This window comes from Panthera tigris, chromosome B2 (genome assembly GCF_018350195.1).
Source record: "Panthera tigris isolate Pti1 chromosome B2, P.tigris_Pti1_mat1.1, whole genome shotgun sequence".
NCBI lineage: Eukaryota > Metazoa > Chordata > Mammalia > Carnivora > Felidae > Panthera > Panthera tigris.
In genome coordinates this window covers 35,721,523-35,745,482 of record NC_056664.1, presented here as the reverse complement: position 1 = coordinate 35,745,482, position 23,960 = coordinate 35,721,523, and the positions used below count along the sequence as shown (strand labels likewise).

The following is a 23,960-nucleotide window of genomic DNA, read 5'->3' as shown; positions in this document are numbered from 1 at the left end:
GCCCCGCGTTGGGCTCTGTGCTGACCGCTCAGAGCCTGGAGCCTGTTTCAGATTCTGTGTCTCCCTCTCTCTCTGCCCCTCCCCTGTTCATGCTCTGTCTCTGTCTCAAAAATAAATAAACGCTAAAAAAAAAAAAAAAAAGTTAAAAAAAAGAAATTGTTCTCTAATTTAAATATATTAACTTAAAACTGTTCTGATTATTATATTTCTTAATGGCAAGAACCATTTATTAAGCCTCTTAATAACCACCTGATGTCTAAGTATACTGCCATAGGTGCTAAAAAAAATCTGTGTGAAGTAGTAGGAGAAGACTAAATCCCTAGGGCTTGGTGGCAAAGGGAAATGCAGCTAATAAACAAAGGACTAGATACATTTCACCATGAGCCATTTCTATATGACCCTCTAATACCCACAGAAATTCTCTAAGCCAGTCCTTTTTGCCTTTCTCTACCATTCTGATACAGAAAAAGATTTTATAACTATATCCTGAAGCACACCCAGAGCAGCCACAAATATTAATTAATAATAACTCTTGTTCCTGAACACATTAGCCTTTAAAGAGGCTTCTGCTCTGGTGAAGGTGTCATACACTAAATATGTAGAGATAAGCCTCCCTCTATTAGCTTCAAGAACTAGTCCAGGCTGGGTAAGGGAAGCAAAAAGGTACACATAAACAAGCAATGAATATCCTGAGAAAGACCTATTTAATCCATGGCCTTTGCTAATGCTACCAGTTCAAGTGGAAAGCAGAGATTAGAATGAAATTTTTAAATTGTTCCAAATTTAGTCAACACTACTGGTTGTTCCTCGCCCTGAGCAAAGTAAACAAAACAGAAAAGCTTATTCACTTCAATCCTGATTGGTCCTTTTTATTTCTAAGTCAACAATGGGGAATTCTTGACATTCAATATTACCTGAGCAAAGAGATGGGAGTAAAATGTATGCCAGATTGGAACTGACATTTTCAGCAGGACCAGAAATCAGCTCTAGCCTAGAGGCTTTGTGCAAGAGCTTGTCATCTAAGCAAATGACTCAGGGATGGGGACACATTTGGTCTTACCTTGACACAGCTAAGACAATCATTCTGCCTCCCCGCTAAAGGCACTGTGGAAAGTGGCTTACCACTCAACCCAACAACTGAGTCACAGTATACTTGTCCCCTCCAATGCTAGTTGCTTAGGATAGAAACAAAAACATTTTCTGCCTTTCTAGGCTCCCACTTCCTAGGTTAGCTAGAGTTAACTAACCATCAGAGCTAGTAAGTTGCCAGGTACAACAAGGGCAGAGTAACCACCTGACTCATAGCTGCCTTGAGGCTAACTGGTTTGGCTTTGACACACCAAAGAAAGACAATTCATAGGGACAACCACTGGTTTAGTTGGAGTGTACTGTGGCTCTGTGGCATCCTGACCTTCATCCAACCCCCCTCTGAATCTGCCTCAGTTCTCAGGTGCCTCAGCTTTATATCCTGAGATCAATTGCATCCTGGCTGGCTCTCCCAGCCCCCTTCAGCCAACACAGCACCCAAACTCTGGCTCTTGGTCATTGTGCTGAAGCCTTAACCCTGCACTCAACTCCCTTCTCCCATCTAAGTCTTCTTCTCCCATTCTACCTCCTGTTCCTGGCACTCAGCATGTGGTCCTTGACCCAGAAACAGAGAGCTATGGCCAGAGGCCCACCAAAGGCCTACCCACCCCTGAGGAGCACTGGTGTCCCTTCCTCCTATGTCGTACCTGGAGATGCTGTTCCTCTTCCTGGAAAGTCTTCTCTAGCTGTTCCACTCTGGCCTGTTGCTGGGCCTGCTCTGCACATAGCTGGGACTGTAAGTCCTGCAGCTCCTGCTCCATTTTTACGATTTTCTTTGAGTTCCCTTTTTGGGTCTGTTTTTTCACATTCAGTACAGCTACCTGTTTTTCCTGCATTTGTGTTTTCAGCTTCAGAATCCTGGACATGGTCACCTTGAACAGTGCTAAGCTGCTGTGCGATGCTGAAGGGTTTGAGGCTTTCTGCTTCTTATGATGAAGCTCTATGACTTTCGTGGAGCCAGGGTAAACATGAACCTCTGTGGCCTTCTCACTTGGCTCAAGAGAAGTCAACTTAGGATCCAAATATTCAGAGGGCTGACTGGCCACTTCACCTTTCCCATGAGACTTCACTGGTTGACCAGATTCACAAGATACTTTACTTATTTTGGATTTCAAATTTGAGGGGCCTTCAGCTCCAGGGCCCTCTAATTCATCCAAACTAAATTTCCTTTTAGTTCTCAATCCCTTATTTTTTCCCGTCATCTGGTCATTCTTTGGGGCAAGACAAGGATACATCCTGTCCCACTCTTCTTCAGTAACTTCATATTCATACTCTGCATTCTCCTTATTTTCCAGAGGTACCCCAAGCTGGATGTGGTCTCCCTTATGGATAGAATAGACATTTAAAGGTTCTAGACGTTGTCTGTTCAGCCAAACACCATTCAGACTCTAGAGAAAGGGAAATAAAGACAAAATAAGCTTCATGATTTTCCTCCTCTTAATGGAACGTTTCTCCTGATGCTACAAAAACTTCTGCCTTTTCAGAAGGAAAACCCCTGGGAACAAATAGAAAAGGTTGATAAACCATCACCCTTAGAAATAGCATTCCTGAAACAGCTTTGGCTTTTTACCTGTATTTCACATCCATGCCTCCACAGAGAACTGCCTGTGTAACAGGCAGGAATTACCTTATTACTGGCAGATGAATTACTCAAATGCAGCAGCATTAAAAGAAACTGCAACTGAATAGCTCCTATTGACCTAAACTGGGGGCAATGGCCCAAGACTGGAAAAATGGCTATTAGCGAAGGAAGTAGTATCTAATGATGAGGTTCAAAAGATAGGCTTAGCCAGGAAAATCACACAAGCACTGTCTCTAAATGTGGTCCCTGAACACATTGGTGAATGAGCAAAGCACTTCCCAGCACACATACATAAACCTAAAGAGTGTATCAATACCTTGTACTGGGGTCAACCTGCAGGTGGGATCTGACCCAATTAATAGCACCAAAGGTCCAGGGGGTAATACAGCACAGTAGTTAAGAGCTGGAGCTTTGGCTCAGACAGACTTGAGTTCATAGCCCAAATGCACCACCTTGGGTTTATTAGTTGCATGGCCTTCAGTGATTTACTTAACCTCTGTGTCTCAGTTTTACCTGTAAAATAGGGATAGTACAGTTCCTAACTCATACTGTTCTGTGAAGAATGAAATAAAATACATGTAAAACACTAAGCACAGTGACTCACATATAATAAATGCTCAATATATATTTACTTTAATGACTTAAATTAAGCCATAGTGTAGGGGTTAAGAGCATGGACCCAGGAGTCGGACTGCCTGGATTTATAATCTGGCTCCATCACTTAATAGCTGTGTAACTTTGGGTAACTTTCTTAACCTCTCCATGCTCCAGTTATCACATCTATAAAATGGAGGATAATAATAGTCTCTCCCTCATGGAGTCTGTGTGGATTTAATGAGATGACACATGTAATGTACTCAGAAAAGTGCCTGGCACATGGTAAGTATTATATAAGTGTTCACTACTATTATTATGTTCTGGCTCAATTGACTTATCAACAGTTATTTCAATTCTATGCTCAGCATCTTGCAAGGTAAATATACTGAGCACAAAAGTAGAAGATATGAAAACAACTTTTAGCAGCTGACTATGGAAAGGAAAACATGAGGGCACACATAAGTAAATGTGGGATTACACAGCACAGCCTATAAATGCAAAGGAGTATCATATAGAGCTGGGCTAGAGAAGAGATGCTAAACAGAGATGAGCATTCTAAAACAGACTTGAAACAAATGTAGCATTTAAAGTTTAAAGAGACAAGTGGGAGTGTGCCTGGTTGGCTTGGTCAGAAGAGCATGTGACTCTTGATTTCGGGGCATGAGTTCAAGCCCCATGCTGGGGGTAGAGATCAGTTAAATAAATAAACTTGGATGGAAGGAAGGGAGGGAGGGAGGGAGAGGAGGGAGGAAGGAAAGAGAAAAAAGAAAAGAGACAAGTGGACATTTTAACCCATAGGAAGGAAGGAAGGAAGGAAGGAAGGAAGGAAGGAAGGAGGAAGGGAAGAAAGAGGAGAGGGAAGAGAAGGAAAGAGACAAGTGGACAATTTAACCCATAATAAGAACGTATCTTTGGGACACAGGCCAGAGATGAAGGTCACATATGAACTGGGACTAAGACTATATTCAAGTTGGTAACGATAGCTACCTCCTCGTGGCTAGAAAAAATACCTGATCAGCCCAAATATGAGGGATGGGAGGCTTGACCACAAGGCACAAAGGATGAAGACTAGAGATTGGATCTCAGCTCTGGATTGGTTTTAGGCCCTTGTTTCTGGTTTTGTGTTATCTGGCCAGACTGGGGAGAGGGAGAGAAAGACGAGCATAGATACATACAGAAAGACTGGCTTTAACTCACTGCCTTGGCCCTAACCTGGCTTATCTGACCAACCTTCTCCCAACTTTTCTACTCATATTCAGCCTGAGAAATTATGGAGAGTGATCAGTTCTGATTTCTGAAACAACATATGCAGGAATAAAAAGGAGGGGGAGGGAGGCCAAAAGAATGTATTTGAGAACAGTTCTATAGCAGAATAGTCAATTACAGATTATACATAGGAAAAAGGTTTCAGGAAAAGTAGTATGACACAGGAGGCCACCTATTGCCAAGGTATAGACATTTAAGAAGAATCTCAAAGACAAAGAGAAGGTTAAGAAGGCTATAGAAGCAACCTAAGACTAGAGTGAACAAAACCCTAAAAAGCTAGGGTGAACTTTCAAGACGTATTGCAACCCTCCGCGAGATCCTCTGCAGTAACCTGCCTCCTTGAGAGCCCTTTGAGATCTGGAAAATAAACTCTCAAAATTTTCCCATCACTTTTTATCCCTGGATCCCTCTGTTTATCCATTCGTCACTCCTTGGTGACATCTAGTGGTATACTTTGGACCACAGCCCCAACTCAGGTCTGTTCACAAGGCAACGGTAGAAAAGGATGAAATTACCACGGCTGTATAAGAACAATCATGTACTGCTCAGGATATGATCTCAAATGCAACAGCTTAAATAAATCAAACTGGGGGCACTTGGGTGGCTGTCAGTTGACCATCCAACTTCAGCTCAGGTCACGATCTCCCTGGTTTGTGAGTTCAAGCCCCGCCTCGGGCTCTGTGCTAACAGCTCAGAGCCTGGAGCCTGCTTCAGATTCTGTGTCTCCTGGGCTCTCTCTGCCCCTCCCCCACTCGCACTCTGCCCCTAAGAATAAACATTTAAATATATCTATCTCAAACTGTGTTTAAGCCTTTTTTTTTTTTTTAATGTTCATTTTTGAGAGAGAGAGAGCGTGAGAAGGGGAGAAGCAGAGAGAGAAGGAGACACAGAATCTGAAGTAGGCTCCAGGCTCTCACCTGTCAGCACAGAGTCCGATGCGGGGCTTGAATCCACAAACCATGAGATCATGGCCTGAGCCAAAGTTAAACACTTAAGCAACTGTGCCACCCAGACGCTGCCAAGCCTTTCTTGATAGTTTTCACAATCACCAGTTTGAGCACTGTCAGCAGCAGCAAAGTGATAACCAAAGAAAAGCCTGCCCAGTGACTCTCAGCCATCAATGGGAAAAAAGTGGGATCACCTGCACCCCCTTCAACACCAATTACTTCACTTGATGCTCAATCTCTGTCCAGCATTTTTAATCCATTTGAGTGGAAACCCAAAGCCAACGGGCAATGTTTTCATGCAGTTCATCAAATGATTTATGTAACCCAGTGGTTCTCAACCCTGATGTACAGTGAAATCACCTGAAAATGTTTACAAGAAATAGTGACTGGGTTAAATGGTCTGAGATGGGGACTATACATCAGAATTTTAAAAATCCAGTTTATATACAAACACAGAATATGCAATTTGTATCAAGACACAGTGCCCCTTTGCAGTCGACCCTTCCCTCATTCCCAGGCAACTACTCATCTATTCTCTGCCCTACGTAGGTTTGCCTTTTCCAGAATGTTGTATAAATGGAACCACACCAGTATGTATCCTTTTGAATCTGGCTTCTTTCACCTAGCATAATGACTTTAAGATTTATCTACTTTGTTGCATTAACAGCAGTTTGACATTTTTACTGCTGAATAATATCCTAGGTCATGGGTGTTACCAGTTTGTTTATCCAGTCCCTAGTTGTTTCTTCCAGTTTCTGGTGACTATGAATGAAGCCACAAGAACATTCACATACAAGTTTCTGTAAGAACATAAGTTTTTATTAATTTGGGACAGGAAAAGGAATGTTGGATAAGTACATGTTTAACTGGAATAAACTGCCAAACTGGTTTTCAAAGTGCTGATATCATTTTGTATTCTCACTTGCAATTGTTAAGAGTTCCAGTTACTCTGCATCCTTACCAGCACTTGGCATTAGGAATTCTTTACTAAAATATAACATACAAACATAAAAGTGCACAAATCATAAATGTATAACTAGATGAATAATCACAAAGTGAACATCTCAGTGTAACTACCACAAGGTTAAAAAAAAAAAAAAATTACACATTCTCAGCATCCCAGAGACCCCCTGGGCTTCCTTCTAGTCACTAAGCCCTTCCCCCTCCATACATAAGGGGACTGTCAGCCTGGCTTGATGTCACATATTAGTTTTGCCTGGTTTTGACAATTATATAAACGGCATCATATAATATGTATTCTTTTGTGTCTGTCTTCTCTAACTCAATATTGTTTGTGACATTTATCCATGCTGCTGGATATAGTGGTAGCTCATTCACATTCATTCTAGTATAGTGTTTCATTTTAAGATTCTACCATTGATAAACACTTGGGTTGTTTCCTTGGGAGTGAAAATATTGTTGTGAGGTGTGTGTGTGTGTATACATACATACATATATATATATATATATATATATATATATATATATACACATATATATATGCAACTTTAATAAATAATGCCAAATAATTTTCCAAATTTGTTATGCCAATCTATACCTCTACCAAAAGACAACTTGATAATACCTGGCATCATCAGTATTTAATTTTAGCCACTCTGGTGGATATGTAGTGGTATTCCACTGTGGTTTTAATTTGCATTTCCCTTATCATTAATGAGGCTGAACAACTTCTCATGAACACTGAACATTTGGATATAATCTTTTGTGAAGTGTCTGGCTCTTGCCCATTTTTAAAACTGGATTATCTTTCTTTTTCTTATTGATTTGCAGTTATGTACATATTCAAATATAAAGTCCTTCATTGGTTATGTGCAGCAAATATCTTCCACTCTGAGTTTGCCTTTCACTTTCTTAATGGTGTCTTTTGATGAATGGAAGTTCTCCATTTTAATATGATACCACGAGTATTTTTTAAAAGAACCCCAGGTAAGCACAAAAACTGGAAACAGGGTTGACAATCACTGCTCCAGCTGCTGGAAGACCAGAAGTTGAACTGTCCCAAGCAACAAGGTGTGTTCACAGACAGTATAATTCACCAGAGACATGAAATGCCATAGTGTACAGAAGCATGAAGGTGGGACTCACCAGGGAGCAGATGAATAACAACACGATAGGAGGAGAAAGGTTCAAACTCCATGCCCAAATCTCTAGGACTGAAGGCAAGAAAACCCACCAAGGCATTTCAGATGGACCCTCAACCAACCAATTTTCTGAAACAGCTGGATAGGAATACCTACAATGAGCCATCTGAAGAGCTTTCCAACTGAAATGCACACAACTACAATATTTTGTGTGCAGAGTCAGCAGTCCTCCACGGTTTTTCTTTTTTTTAAGCCAATTTAAACTAAAATTGCATTTGTTGCAATTTTTGTATCTGTACTTAAGCTTTCATTTTCTGGCCATTCCAGCATATAAGAGAGACCATTTAATGAAGAGAGAATGCAGTTCTGAGTTTTGAATTCTTAGAAGTATCTACCTCTTGAAAAGACTTGGCAAATGACTTCAAATATGACCATAACAATAACATCCTGCACGTGAAATTCAAATCCTTCATCAGAAGAAGAGGACTGCCAAGGCATGGTGCCAGAAAAAAGCCACAAAGGAAAGGAGCGTTTGTTAAGGAAAAAAAAATGTGGGGGGAGTGCTTTTACCTGTAAGAGTAGTTGCTCCATCAAAACACTTGACTCACAGCTTCTCTTAAAAATCAGTTACCTCACAAATGGAATCAAAGCTAAGAGGCTTAAACCAGAAAAGGCTTGGAAGAATCAGGAGGCTACCTTTCCTCTGTATTATCTGTCTGAGACCTCAGAGAGGAATCTCATGGTAACAACAGCCCTGGAAGAAAACATACACAGCTAACACTGGAGAGCAGCCCAGAAGCACAGTCATGATCTGTCGCTGGCATGGGCCACCTCTGTCCCTGAAGCTGATGTTCAAGGAACAGTAAAATCTGTCAGTTGGTGGCTTCCCATCCTTTCAAAATCTGCTATCCCATAAATGGTGTATACCCATACTACACATCATCAAAGAGAAGAGCACCGGAGAACTTACCTCTATAATACTGCAATCCCATTTCTCAGATAGCCAACTCTGATAAGGAAAATGTCTTTTCCTAAAGTGGTTCGATATAAGCTATTGCAGGGGCTTTAAAACCTGACGTCTATGACTTAGATATGTATAATTAATTTTTTTAAATCATGCAACCGGTACAGGTTTCCCCTGCTATCCAAAAGGAGAGTGTTCCCTTGAAGCCCTTCTTCATAAGCCGCTGGTGCAAAGTAAAGATGCAACTACCATTAACTTATATGGGAAAATATTTTTATTGTTCTCAGACACATAATATAGCCTCTTTTAGGCTTTTCTGATACCTTAGGACATCACCTGCTAACGGAAACACAAAATAAATCAAGATTAAAACACTGATGCTCACAGACACAGTTCAAAACTATGGAACCTTGGGCGCTTGGGTGGCTCAGTCGGTTAAACACCCAACTCTTGGTTTCAGCTCAGGTCAGGATCTCGAGGTTTGTGCAACTGAGCACCACGTCGGCCTCTGCGCTGACAGCACAGAGCCTGCTTGCGATTCTCTCTCTCCCTCTCTCTGCCCCTCCTCCGCTCATGCACAAGTTCTCTCTCTCTCAAAATAAATAAACTAAAAACAAAAAAACAAAACAAAAAAAAAACCCCACAACTATGGCACCGTGAAGCTGAGATGCTGAGTGTAGCTCCCTGTGAAAGAGCTCCCCAGTGCCACTCTCAATGCTCTGGTGCGTGCTGCCTCTATAACAGCTCGCTGCAAAACAAATGCTAAGCGCTATTTTCGCCTTATTTTGTAAAAGTGAAAATCCTCTTCCGATTTCTTTTAGTTAGCAAATACAGGTACCAATGTAGGTCTCTTGTAAAAGCAAAATGTAGGATAGATAATGTGAACTTTCCAAAAGCAGGACATATCTGTATAGCAAATCACTGCATACCTCCCTGGTGTTTGACAACAGGACATAGTAGAGACTTATTTGAGTTCCAGCCCTGGTTCATTCATTCACTTCAACAGTCAGTTAGAAGGCCCCTGGGCAAGTCAATTTATCTCCCTGGGCCTCAGATTCATCTGTTCCCAGAAGAGATTAACCTTGATCATCTCTAAGGCCCCCTTTCAGTGCCAATTTCTATTCTGCTCATAATGTCTTGCCAAGAGTGCCAAACCAATTTACTTAGCACTTGTACTCTCTTCTTCAATATAGTGCCAACTCAACTTAATTCTAGTCAGGAAGGTACTTTCTCAACAGCTTAAATCTAGCAGTTTTAAGCATGCAAAATGAGGCAGGCCTGCAGGATACCTGTGAGACTGTGAATTATAATAAGAAATATATATTTGGCCTTTATCCCTGTTTCTAAGCACAGAGCTCCTAAAAACTCGGAATTTCCTAAGTGGTGAGACGGAAAGGCGTCTTTTGTTATGCTAATGAGGCAACTTTGGGACCATCCCAGGTCACCTAAGGATGGGGGTCTAATTGCTAGGGGAACCAACTAAGTAACTGGAGGGTTGAAACTTTCAGTCCCACCCCTCAACTTCCTGGGAAGGGAGAGGGACTGGTCATTGAAGTGATTACCAACAGCCAATGATTTAATCAATCATGCTGTGTTATAGAGCCTCCACAAAAACTCAAAAGGATGGGTTCAGGGAGCTTCTGGGTTGGTGACTATATGGAGGTGTTGAGGGAGTGGTATACCCATATAGGACATGAAAGCCTTGTGCCCTTTCCTGTATACCTTGCCCTACACATCTCCTCTGTCTGGATATTCATCTGAATTCCTTACCATATCCTTTCACAATAAACTGGTAAACTTAAGTAAATGTTTCCCTGAGTTCTGTGAGCCACTCTAGCTAACTAATCAAATCCAAAGGGGAAGGAGGTCATTAGAACCAGTCACAAGTGACTGGCATCTGAAGTCCAAGGAAGGGGTCCCTGAAGCCTCCAATCTACAGCTGTTGGTCAGGAGCATAGGGGTTAATCTATGGAATCTGATGCTATCAGAACTGAGTTGAATAGTAAGTAGGACTCCAAGCTGGTGTCCCAAGCACTGCTTGGTGGTGTGAGGGTAACTGCACCCACCTCAGAATTGGTCTCAGAACCATTTAATACCCTTCTTTCTAACAGGTGTCTTTACACTCCTTTCAACCGGAGCAATGTAAGATGGCATCTGAAGACATTTCATACTTCCTAATTCTTTAGCTATCAACATGAGAATTTCTCTCACGGCACAATCTCTATTTTCACCATATCCCTGAGTGCTTGTATATCTATCTGCACATTAGGCACTTCCTAATTGCTGGGCTTTACACACTATTTCACCTCCCTTAGTATTCACACCAGACCAGTGATTTTCAAAGTTATTCAAAGGAAATCTTCCTCAAAACATGAATATGTAAAACAGATTAAAAAGGGGGTGGGAAGTATTTGCTCTGATTGAAAGGAATAGGGAAGGGAAGGAGCTAAGTCCAGTCAGCTCAGCTCCCTCCTCCCCCCAGTGCTCTGAACCATAGGTGTACTCCAGAATATTCATCAGATTTCCAAGGTCTCCGGACCTATGACTCACAAAGGCCAATTCCCCCAGTAACTTAGTCTAGTTTCTGGAGCAGGACCTACTGCTCCAATTCAGGTATTCCCTTCAAAGTAACATACTTTCATTCAAGTCATTAGAAATTATTTTGGTATAATCTAATCCCTGGCAGCATACAGAAATGTCTGTCTCCAAAGAAGACAACTGGGTGGCTGGGGAGAAGATATTACTTTTGAGCCTTTTAACTTTGTATCATGTACTACCTATGCCAAAAAAAAAAAAAAAAAAAAAGGAATTTAAAAATAAACAAAAATTTAGTAAAGTCAACAGGCATCTATGGATTCCTGTACCTTGTTGTCCATAATTGTCCACTGGCCCTCGACATTCTGCTTCAAAACACAGTGGTTTCGGGAAATCATCAGAGGGCAGATTTTTGATACCAGTTGGTATGTGACACCAAATCCTCGCCCTATAGTCACCTAGGAAGACAACAATGTAAGAGACAAAATCAGTCATTCTGCTGAACAGGGAGGTCCTTTACAATCTTGTCAACAAGCAATATGCACATGTCCTGACTTATGAAACCAGACTCTCATGAAACCCAATCTCATCAGCTATCTCTTCAGCTACCATGGGAGCCACCAGGTAGAAAAAAGCAAGTTCTGACATGAAGAAACAGCTGAATGAAGTTAATCATGGAATGTCAGGGTTGGGAGGACCCTGAAAGGTCATGAGACGGAGGAAAACCTTTCCACACACCCCAATCAATTAGTCTTAAACACTGCCAATAACTATAACATCTATACAAGACCGCTGCTCCAATTTTTTAATGGTCCTGACTTGGCATCCTTCTCCCTATAAATTCCATCCTTTGGCCCTGGCTCTACCCTGAGCACCATGAAAAAATCTCCCATCCTCCTTCCACTTGACAGCTATAAAGTATCTACCTAGTCTTTTCTTGGCCCTATGTTCCCAGTTACTTCAACCTAACTCCCATGGCATATGTTTGAGTCTCTTTGCTATCCTAATAGATCTGTGAAGAGACTCCTGGTTTATTTTTATTCCTGGATGCCATATTAAAAAAATAATTTTTGTAACACAGTCAAATGCAAGTATCACTTTCCCAGTTCTAGATATTATCACTGGAGCATATAAATTGCATTAGCTTTCACGGCAGATCTATCACACTGCCAATGTATCCTCAGGCTTAGGAATGATTAAATTTCTTGGTCTAACCCTCCCCCAAGAATTGCTATGCTAAGTCATGTCTCTTCTGTCCTATACTTGACTAGTTGGTAAATTTGGATTCGAGTGCAGGACCTTACATTGATTCCTATTAAATTCCATCTTGTTAGTTCAGCCTATCACAGGAGCTTGTCAAGACCTTTCTGAATTTTTAATCTGCCATCAGACATACTCAATATCCCTTCCAGCTTTGACTCATCTACCAAACTGATATGAGACCCTCTCTACATTCATTTAGGGCACAGATAAAAATATTGAAACAGGATGTAGCCAAAGGCAAAGCTCCCAGGAAAGCCTAGTAAACATTATACCAAACAATCTGGGTATACCTTTAACCAGTTGTAATTCAACCAAGAGTCTTTGCATCAAGTTCATATTTTCTATCTTATCCATGAGAAGACATCATGAGAGCCTCTGGAAAAGGTTGCAAAGAAGCCTCAATTCCCATCCATCACACTTTCCTGATAGACCAGTTTAGTTTATAATAACTCTGTCAAGGAAGAAAATGAAATTCTCCCGAGATTTAGATCTTAGAATCAATCCCCTGCTTATTCTTCTTGGTGCACAAGCCACCTCTTTAATGACCCATACCACAACCATAGCTGAGAACATTAAGCCAAATGGTCTGTGGTTTGGTATAAGCTCCCCATTTTGCTCCTTTTGAAAATCTTTCAGAATCATGCCTGTCCTCCTCAGTCCCTCAAGGACCACCATGACTCTCCTTGCCCCAATCTATTCTTCCCCTCAAACTCTCATCTCAGTAACTGACACCACCATCCAAGCAACTGCTTAGCCCAAAACCAAGGAGCCATCTTTGATTCTTCTCTGTCCCTCACCCGGACATTAAAATCATCGGCAAATTCTGCTGGTTGTAATTCAAATATATCCTAAATCTGTTCATTTCTCTCTATGGCCGATACCTTGGTCCAAACAACCTGACCTCCACCAGTTAGGCTGTTCTTGTTCCTGCCCTGCTCTCCCTGACTCAGACCAACTTCGTTCTTCACACAGCAGCTGCAGTGGTATCATACAAACTCTAAATCAGATCATTTCCCTTCTTTTCAAACTACATTCATGATCCAAACTCCCTTCCATAGCCTATAAGGCCTGAATGTCCTAACCCCCTCCACCTCTTTAGTCTTACCTCACACCACAGACAGAAACACTCACCACTGCCTGAGGGTCTTTTCACAAGTCCCCTCTACTTGGAACACTCTTGTCTGAGACATCTGCACAGGCTCCTTCTCATCTTTCAAGTTTCAGCTCCCCAAGGGCCTATCCCGATTACCCTAGAGTTGTTGCCTGCTCCCTCCCCGACCACTGCATTCCTTCATGTTGTTAGCATGCACTTGTCACAATCCAAAATTACCTTGTTTGCTTTACCTATTTATTCCTCCCCCCTTACTAGAATATAAATTTCATGAGCAGGGACCTTATCTGTCTCGTGTACCACTGTTTCTGTACCTGGGACAACACTTAGTAAGAGTTTGTGAGTGGAAGAATAAAGAGCTTATGCATCCTCCCAGATTCTAGGATGAGCATTTTTTAGCTCAGAAGTTGGAAACTCAGTTATTACCTCTGAAAACTATGGAGCAGCAGCCAGGAACTCTTACAATCTGACTTAAGTTCTTTAGTTCTTCAAACAGTTTGCCAGAAATCCCATTTGTTATCCAAGTTCCTCAGAACTAACATATATACCCTTCAAAAATGGAATGTTTAGGGCCACCTGGCTGGCTCAATCAGTAGAGCATGTGACTTTTTAAAGTTTATTTATTTTGAGAGACAGCAAAAAAAAAAAAAAAAAAAAACAAGCACGCATGAGTGGGGGAGGGGCAGAGGGAAAGGGTGAGAGAATCCCAAGCAGGCTTGGTGACAGCACAGAGCCAGGTGTGGAGCTCGATCTCATAATCAAACCATGAGATCATGACCTGAGCCACAATCAAGAGTCAGACACTTAACTAACTGAGCCACTTAGGCACCCCTCAGTCAGTAGAGCACGTGACTCTTGATCTCCGGGTTATGAGTTCAAGCCCCATGCTGGGCATGTAGCTTATTTTTAAAAGTTAATTAATTTTTTTTTAAATGAAACATTTAAAGGTTTATCTGTCATCCATATTCAGTAAGAATTTTCATGTAGGTAGCTTTATTTCTACTAAAGGAAGTATTCCATAGCCTATTTTAATACTTATGGAGAGACAGCCAGACAGCCCTTGACAACTGCCTGGGTAAAGCATTACAGAAAAGGGAGATGAATGGCTATTTTTTTTGAAATTGCCTCCTGCAGACTCTGAATCCATGAACGTAAGGAACCATTCTTTTTTGTCCTTCCCTTTACAGTCTGGTCCTAGAATTTAACTTCGTACACCAAGGTTAAAGAGTCTGTGGTGAGTTTATCTGGATATTCCAGCACCATTTGCACATGAAAGTAAACTCTGCAAGGGAACTGAGTGCCAATAAACCACCAATGCATATGTTGGGGGTTGTTTCTATTTACAACAATTTTGCAATCCTTACCCACTTTTGCTGCTATCCCATTCCTCCCGGGGATGATTCCTATTGTTTCCCAAATGGCCAGCAAATACTGTACAACCGTCCTTTCCCTGTTTTCAACCCCTTTAGCCCAAAAAGCTTCATGAAAACCTAATTTGTTTTTCCACCAAACTCTCTGGATTGATTTAAGAAATTTAAGGACAGTGCTTGGCTAGCTCAGTTGGTGGAAGATGCAACTCTTGATCTCCGGGTCATGAGTTTGTGCCCCATGTTAGGTGTAGAGATTACTTAAAAAAACAAAAACAGGGGCACCTGGGTAGCTCAGTCGGTTAAGCTTCCAACTCTTGATTTCTGCTCAGGTCATGATCTCCTGGTTTGTAAGCTAAAGCCCCGCATCGGGCTCTGTTCTGACAGCTCAGAGCCTGCTTGGGATTCTCTCCCTTTCTCTTTCTCTCTCTCAAAATAAATAAATAAACATTAAAAAACAAAACAAACAAAAGCCCTCTTTGAAAAAAAGAAGAAGTTTAAGGACTTCTTCAGTTGACTTCAGTCAATTTACTACTATGTTCCATTCAGTGAAATGAGAGGAATCTTGTTTTATTGTTTTATCTGGGAAATCTAAGACTTTAAAGGGAACTGGAAAGGCAGGAAACTAACTCCGTTATAACTAAATGCTATCAGCACACTTAAACCTTGTGCACACCGCTCACCACTTTGTGTTATGGTTTGGGGGCCACTACGATAAGTAAGACTTCATCTCTCGCCTAGATTCAGACTTCATACACACTGCAGGCTACGCTCCAATGACTTCTTAACACCTGACCTTGCAGACAGCCAGGCCTGGCAGGTCGCTCACACATGCCCCTAGAGCAAGTCGGTCTTCCCACTATGTCTTTACCTTTCACGATGGTTCGTATGGGTCTCTTCCCATAGCGGTGGCCCTACACAAAATTAACCAAGAGTTTAAAATATGTGTAGGAGTACTTTACAATTCCTCTGGTCTTTGCTGCAGCAGCTTTCATTCTTTCTGCCCCCGACTCCTACTCCCACTCCTGGGGCTACCAAGCTATTGACAAGTAATGAATTAATCCTCATCAATTGAACCTGAATGTTAACATTTGACTAACTTTACAAGGCTGAGCGTGAGTGTGGTACACTTGCGAGGCTCACATTAAGTAACACATGTAAAAGCCCAAACCCAATACAAAATAAGGTGCAGCTCCCATTATCCAGGTGTTGGCGTCTTCATTTGCTAACTTCATTTGTTAACCCTCCCAAAGGGAAAATGCTTTTGGAAAAAGGCGTGCAGGGGAAGGTCAATGCTCAAAGCTAAAAGAAGGAAGCAGCTGCTGGAGGGGTTGATTAGTATGGTTAATATGGACTTTAGGTACCGATACCTGGATAGAAAAAGAGGGCAGGGGTGTCTTTCTGGTGTTCTTCAAATCACAGCACACAAGGAACCCTTTTAAAACCTCCTAACCCAGCAAGTTAAGGCTGGACCTGAACCCCTCCTCCGACCGGGGGAGCCACTGTTCTAGGATAGTACTAAGTAATCCATATCTTGGTACTTGATTGGACAGCCTGCGTGGATGTTCTCCGCCTTCCCAGTGTAAAACTGCGCTTCCCCATTCAAGCAATAAACTCTGAGGGCAAAGTCGCTATTATCTGTCCGTCTCACCATACACGAAAAACCATAAATAATAAATACGTGGAAGACTGAACTGAGACTATACTGCTTAGAGAAAAAAACCTGATCAAACACACATCACCGTCAAAAGACTTATCTTTCATACACACTATTCCCCGCATCCAAATCGTCGCCAGTCACCACAAGCTGGTCCCTGATCCAGCTCTGCTTCCCAAGCTGACTGAACCCTAATCCGCTCAGCCCCCTCTCCGAACACCCTAAGCCACCACCCCAACAAGCCCCCAAGTGGAAGCGCGCCTCGTCCGTCCTCTTTGTTTCCCTGGTGTGCACGGAGGAGCGCACTAGAGAACCCCACAGGCGGCCTCTGGCGAGGACAGCTCTGGTGTTTCCGAATCCCCACCCCCAACCCGTCTGAGGGGGCGCCGCTCGCAGCACCGAGACGCGCGGGACGATTGCAGACCCGCCCACGGGGTCAATTTACCTCCAGAGATGGGAACGCAGGCATTTTTACGTTAAAGTTGAGGCACCGTAAGGGACGTGACCTGCAGCTCGGGTCTTTTTCGACACAAAACTTGACAAAGTTCCTGCTCTCCCGCTGCCCCCCCACCGCCTCCCGGGACACCGCTCCGTGCAATCCACACGGGGGCTGTCCCAGGGCCCGCCCCCTCGAACCCCCAGCCGGTCCACACGTCCCCCACGCCCACCTCACGCCAAGCCCCTCCACCAGCTCCTTCCGGCAACCCCGACTTCAGCCCCGGCTCGCCCCGCAGGCCCCGGCTTCCCTCAAAGGGACCATCTTCTCTTCCGCGCGGTCCTACCTCCGCACAAACACCTCGCCCCCCTCAACCGCCCGCCCCAGAACCCCTTTCTCCCCTCCCCCAGGACCCCCCCTCCTCATATCCCTTCCCTCTAACCCGCTCCCACCTCCCCTTCTCCATTCATCTCTCCCACCCGGACGCCCCGGCTGCCTCCCGGCCCTGCTTCCTCAACCCCCTAGGCTCCCTCAAGGACCCCCTCCTCCTCACCTCGTTTCCGTCCTCGAGCAGCAGCCACTCAGCGTCCATCCCCACTCGTCGCAAGCACCAACTCCGGCCACCGGCGCGGTCTCCCGTGACCAACGAGCCGGGCTCCCCCATAGCCCACTCGGCCCCGGGATCGCGGTCAGCACAGAGCGAGACCCCCACCCGGGTTCCCGCCGCCTCTCGGCTTCGGCTCCGGCGCCATACCTAAACAACAGACAGAAGCAATCGCTACGCGCTCGCGATCGATGCGAACACCCGCTAGGGCTCAGCGCCCCCGCCCGCCCAGCCAGCAAGGCCGAGTCACTGCGCCTGCGCCGGAGCGAGGGCTGCGAGGACGGCGCAGGTGTGAAAGCTATCTAGCCCCTGGTGGGGCGGGGTCGCCGTGGAGCTGCGTCTCTCGCGCCACGCGCGCCTCTGCCGCTGCAGCCCCACCACCCTAGTAGTAGCTGCCCGTGACCGGAGCCTCTTACCCGCTCCTCTTTGAAATTTTTATTTTGCTTTATGACGAGTTTTCATGATCTCTAAAGCTGTAACCAACTTTTAAACAACTTGTGATCATTTTAAAATATGTTAAGTCTGGGGGCACCTGGCTTGCTCAGTGTGTACAGTGTGCGACTCTTGATCTCCGCGGTGAGTTCAAGCCCCCCGTTGGTTGCAGAGCTTACAAAAAGAGAGAGAAAGAAAGAAGAAAAGAAAGAACCACAATGAGTCGAGTCCGTTTCCGAAGTAGCATCTGTGTTGCATGACCTCCTTTTACTACTGAATTTTTCAAAACTTATAGTAAACAAATCTATGAGGCAGAAATCAGTTACTGAGACCTGAGAGAATTTGAGGGGTGATAGAAGTGCTCCGAAACGATTGTCGTGATTGCACAGTTGTATACATTTAGTGAAGAGTCATAGAAGCATTACATACACTCCCAATCGACGAATTTTATGGTATTTAGATTATCCTCAATAAAGCTATGTTAAACACACACACACACACACACACACACACACACACACAAATCAAATTCTTTCCTTTGATTCTCCAGTATAGCGTGGTAGCTCTTCCCTGTAATGAGTACCTCTGTGATAACTCAACACCCCCTTTTGTCTTCTCCATTTGAATCACACAAAGCACAACAGTAAAAGGCTAACATTTGTGGAGAACCAAGTGCCAAGGACTGAACCACGCACCCTCCACACCGTATCTTACATGCTCCTCACAAACAGTATGGTCATGGTTACAATTATAGTTCTTATTTTAAGGTTCATGAGAAAAGAGGCACAGAGAAGTTTAGCAACCTTCTCGAAGTAACAAGTTACATGGTAGAGTAGAATGCCAATTCAGTTCCGTTTCCAGGACCCGATTTTCTAACCATGGTTGCAAACCCAGCGTGGAGTTTTATCTGGGTGGCATTGTCAAGAATGTTTGGCCTGTGAGGTCACAGAGGGCCAGGAAAATTGGTGGGAGCCACAACTGCACTCGTGCAGATGCTCCCCTAGGCTCTGGATTCCATGTCTGTTGGTGCCTTCATTCCAGCTTAGCATTCTGTCCCAGGGACAGCAAGTGCATCTAGAGGCCATCCTGACATTTAGTTGGCATGTCTCCTTAAGCTCTTCTTGGCTGTGACAGTTTCTCAGACTTACTTTGTTTTTGATGACCTTGACAGTTTTTGAGACTTACCTGGCCAGGTATTTTGTAGAATGTCCCTCAATTGAGATTTGTCTGGTGTTTGTTTGTCTGGCATGAGAAGCCTAGACTGAGGATATAGGTTTAGGGAAGAAGACCACAGAGGTTAAATGTCATTCTCATCACATCATACTGGGGGTGCATGCTATCAACATGAATTATCACTATAGGTGTTAATCATGATCATCTGGCTGAGATAATGTTTGTCAGGTTTCTCTTCTGTAAAGTTACTGTCTCTCCCTTCTTCTAATACTGTGCTTTTTGGAAGTCACTACACACAGCCTACACTTAAGGAGTGGGTGGCCCAGTCGGTTAAGCATCCAACTTATTCAGCTCAGGTCTTGATCTCACAGTTTGTGGGTTCAAGCCCTGCATCAGGCTCTGTGCTGACAGCTCGGAGCCTGGAGCCTGCTTTAGAATCTGTGTTTTTCTTTCTCTGCCCCTCCTCCACTTGTTCTCTCTCTCTCTCTCTCTCTCTCTCTCTCTCTCTCTCTCTCTGTCTCAAAAATAAATAAATGGGGCTCCTGAGTGGTTCAGTCTGTTAAGCGTCTGACTTCAGCTCAGATCATGATCTCACAGTTCATGAGTTCCAGCCCCACGTAGGGCTCTGTGCTGACAGCTCAGAACCTGGAGCCTGCTTTGGATTCTGTGTCTCCCTCGGTCTCTGCCCCTCCCGTGCTCACTCACGCACGCACACACTTTCTCTCTTTCTCTCTCTCACAAAAATAAATAAACATTAATTTTTTTTAAATAAAAAATAAATATTTAAAATAAAAAGGAGTGGGGATTTATGCTCTACTTCCTGAAGAGCAGGGTATCTACATAAATTGCTTATCATTCTGCATGGGAGATTTGCCTCTTCTCCCCCATTTATTTATTGAATCATTTATTCATATTGGTATGGACCCATGGATGCTTATTTTATACTTTGTGTTATAATCCAATACCACTTTATTTATTTTGTTACTCAGATTGTTCCTACTTTGGCTACATTGTCCCTCTGACATACTTCCATCACTGTGTTTTATTTTGAGCACATCCTTACTTTCTAGCGCAAGATGCTCTAGACCTAGAATCAGCCATTTCTCCAAGGAGGCCTGCTTCCTTTTATTGGGAAATGGTGCTCTAAACCAAGATCTGGACACTAGGTGTGCTTGTTGCCATTGGAATGTTATTACTTCTAGTTTGTCTCAGCTGACAGGGAAGTAAATATTTGTATGAATACTAACTCCTCTATAGCCACATATCTATGAATGTTTACTATATATGTATGCATTTATTCATATTATGTTATGTGTATTTATGTATATATGTAGTAATACATATATCCCCATCTGTAAGTTAAAGGTGTGCATACTGATGTCTTACAACTCTAATGCATTACCACCTGGCACCTAGATCATTCTAGTCATCCCCCACCCTTGTTTATCTGCAACCTTCCACTCCAAAAATGCCATCCATTTACTTAATTTCCATTAAGCATGTCATTTCCTGTATACATGTATAGTGTTTTCAGAATTGCTAACCAATACACCCTTGGGAAACACTCTATTAACTAGAGTACACGACCCATGAACAAGTCTTTAGCTTTTAGTCTTAAAGACTTCACTCATTTCCAAAGTTACTTAGGTCAGCACCCTATTCCCCCTCCCCTTCAAAGAGGTTGTTTCCTAGTTAGATTCTTTTGTCACAGTCTGAATTCTATCTGGGATCCCCTGACCTCCCACAATGATCTTTTAAAATGCATATACATCGAGGGTGCCCTGGTGGCTCAGTCAGTTGAGCTTCCAGCTTTGGCTCAGGTCATGATCTCACGGTTTGTGAGTCTGAGCCCCACATCTGGCTCCCTGCTGTCAGTGCAGAGCCCACTTCAGATCCTCTGTTCCCCCCCCCCCCGCCCCTCCCTCACTCATGCTCTCTCTCTCTCAAAGATAAACACATTTAAAAAACAAAATAAAATTCATATACATTAAGGCTCACTTTCATAATGTAAAGTTCCATGAGTTTTTGGCACATGCATAGTGTCATGTTTTATAGTATCATAGAGAATAGTTTCATCACCCTAAAAAGTCTCCTGTGCTCACCTATTTGGCCCTCCTCCACCCCTGTACCTTGTTTGTTTTATTTAACAACATATCCTGGAGATCACTCCATAGCAGTATAGACCTATATTCCTTCTTCCCCTTTATGGCTGTGGATCACTCCATAGTACAGATGTACCATTGCGTCTTCCACCAGTCCTTGAATGATACACGGTTTGCCTCTTTCTAGTCTTTCGTTATCGTAAATAGCCCGGCAATGAACTAGTAGGTGCCACTTATGAGTATTAGATGCTTTTCACATATTATCTTACTTAATCCTCACCACCATCCTACAACATAGCCCCACTTACCTATGAGAAACCTGAGACTACTAGGTTGCCCAAGGTCTTCTCACCGTGAACTTTTTTTTTTAAACGTTTATTTATTTTTGAGACAGAGAGAGACAGAGCATGAACGGGGGAGGGTCAGAGAGAGAGAAAGACACAGAATCCGAAGCAGGCTCCAAGCTCTGAGCTGTCAGCACAGAGCCCGATGCGGGGCTCAAACTCACAGACCGCGAGATCATGACCTGAGCCGAAGTCGGATGCCTAATCGACTGAGCCACCCAGGTGCCCCATCCGTGAACTTCTTGAGAGTCATGTCCGGTTTTCAGTTGTATTCCTGACATTTTAATTGACTAAATAAATGCAACTCAACTAGTAAGTGGCAGTGCTGGGAACTGAAGCCATGGCTTGAGCTTGGACTTACCTACTCCAAAGGCTGAACACCTTACAGTCTAGCAGTGATCTCTAAGGTGGAATGGTCCCCCAGGGAGTACACAAGATGACCCATTTGCTTGTGGGAAGAATATGTTAGGATGTCTAATTAGGTTATTATCCCATCCTTTAAAAAAAAAGTTCATTTTTGTGAATATTCTATATTCACATAAAAAGACAACATAGAGGATACAGACTTTATACGAATAAATAAATACACATATATTGGGCTTTTTGCTCAGACCTTCTTTTGCTGCTAAGAATGCATGGTCAAAATGGTTTGGAGATACTGCCTTCTAAGATTTGGGGACTTTATTAACTCTACCTCCCCTGTTTATTCCCTTATAACAGTGAATCTCAACTGGGGGCAATTTTGCCCCCCCAGAGGACATTTAGCAATATCTGGGAGCACTTTTTATTGTCATGACCGGGGCAGGGGCGTTACTGGCATACAGTGAGTAGAAGCCAGGGATGCTGCAAAACATCCTACAAATCACAGGACAGTCCCACAACAAGCATCATCCAGTCCAAAATGCCAATAGTGATAAGGTTGAGGAGACTTGCATTATACCCATCTCAAGAGGGAATAATGGAGAGGAAAAGAAAGAGCAGGATGCAGAAAAGGAACTAGGGTGTTATCTGTATCCGTGGATCTGACACTTACCTCGTTACATACGCTCAATTTTTGTGAATCAAACTGAGCTGAGGAGTGTTAGAAAGAGTTGATAGTGGAGAGGCTTGGGAAGTAAGAAAGGAAAACAAGAAGAGGAGAAAGCACAAGGCAAGAAGAAGGAAGGAAAAGGGAGGAAAGAAATACGGAAAGGAGGGGTACCTGGTGGCTCAGTCGGTTAAGCGTCCGACTTCAGATCAGGTCATGATCTCACAGCTTGTGAGTTTGAGCCCCGCATCGGTCTGTGCTGACAGCCCAGAGCCTGGATCCTGCTTTGGATTCTGTGTCTCCCTCCCTCACTCTGCCCATCTCCTGCTCACGCTCTGTCCCTCTCTCTCAAAAAACAAGCATTAAAAAATATTTTAAAAATATGGAAAGGAAGTGGGGCAGACTGTTTTCCAAGATGATTATAAGATCTCCCATCCCACATACTCTTAACAATGTGACATCGACACTCCTAACTTGGGAGATGGCATCAATATTTCCTCCCCTGGAATCTAGGTGAGCATGTGACACCAGCAGAAGTGATGTTATGCCATAAAAGATAATACAGTTTCCACATGACCTTTTATGGGATGCTCTTGGAACCCAGTCACCAAAAGGAAGTGGAGAGAACAAACACATGAAGAGGCCATGTGTAGATGTTCTGGCCAATAGCTCCAACTGAGGTCCCAGCTGATAACCAACATCAACTGCTACACATGGGTATTAAGGCACCCCTAGATGACATCAGCCCCCAACGGTGAATCAACCCTAGCCTTTGAGTCTTTCCAGCTGAGGCCCCAGACCTCATGGAATAGTGATTCCTGAATTGTCATCCCTGTTGTACCACACCTGAGTTCCCGCCCCAGAGTCTGTGAGCATAACACAATGGTTGTGTTAAATCACTTAGTTTTGGGGTGGTTTGTTATACAGCAATACAGAACTAGAACAGGAAAGGTGGGAGGGGGGTGCTGCTGGCCAGTCGTTAGTTATCTGTTTATATATTAGGGTAATACTAGCAACTGTAACATACAAACCCTGAGTTTCAGTGGTTTAGTACAATAGAAGTTATTTCTTACTCACATAAGTGTTCAGTGCAGTTCCTGGTTTATGGACAGCCTGTCATTAAATCATTCAGGATGGGGCTCCTAGGTGGCTCAGTCAGCTAAGTGTCCAACTTCGGCTCAGGTCATGATCTCACGGTTCATGAGTTCAAGCCCCACATCGGGCTCTGTGCTGACAGCTCGGACCCTGGAGCCTGTTTCAGATTCTGCGTCTCCCCCTCTCTTTGTCTCTCCCCTGCTTGTGCTCTGTCTCTCTCTTTCTCAAAAATAAACATTAAAAATTTTTTTAAAAAATCATTCAGGAACT

General features: G+C 43.4%; 1 protein-coding gene across 2 annotated transcripts in view; it reads right to left on the bottom strand.

The window, feature by feature from the left end:
- Nucleotides 1–17,788, bottom strand: part of RNF8 (ring finger protein 8) — a 33,155-nt gene extending 15,367 nt beyond the window's left edge. The window contains exons 1-3 of one of the 2 annotated variants that reach the window (XM_042986243.1): nucleotides 17,467–17,788; nucleotides 11,409–11,537; nucleotides 1,734–2,474 (exon numbers count right to left, since the gene is read on the bottom strand). In XM_042986243.1, coding sequence (XP_042842177.1) covers nucleotides 1,734–2,474; nucleotides 11,409–11,537; nucleotides 17,467–17,577 — 981 coding nt within the window. In that variant the 5' untranslated portion in view covers nucleotides 17,578–17,788. The remainder of the gene's footprint in view (nucleotides 1–1,733; nucleotides 2,475–11,408; nucleotides 11,538–17,466) is intronic. The other variant, XM_042986242.1, reaches the window with a different exon arrangement.
- Between the last annotated feature and the right edge of the window lie 6,172 nt (nucleotides 17,789–23,960).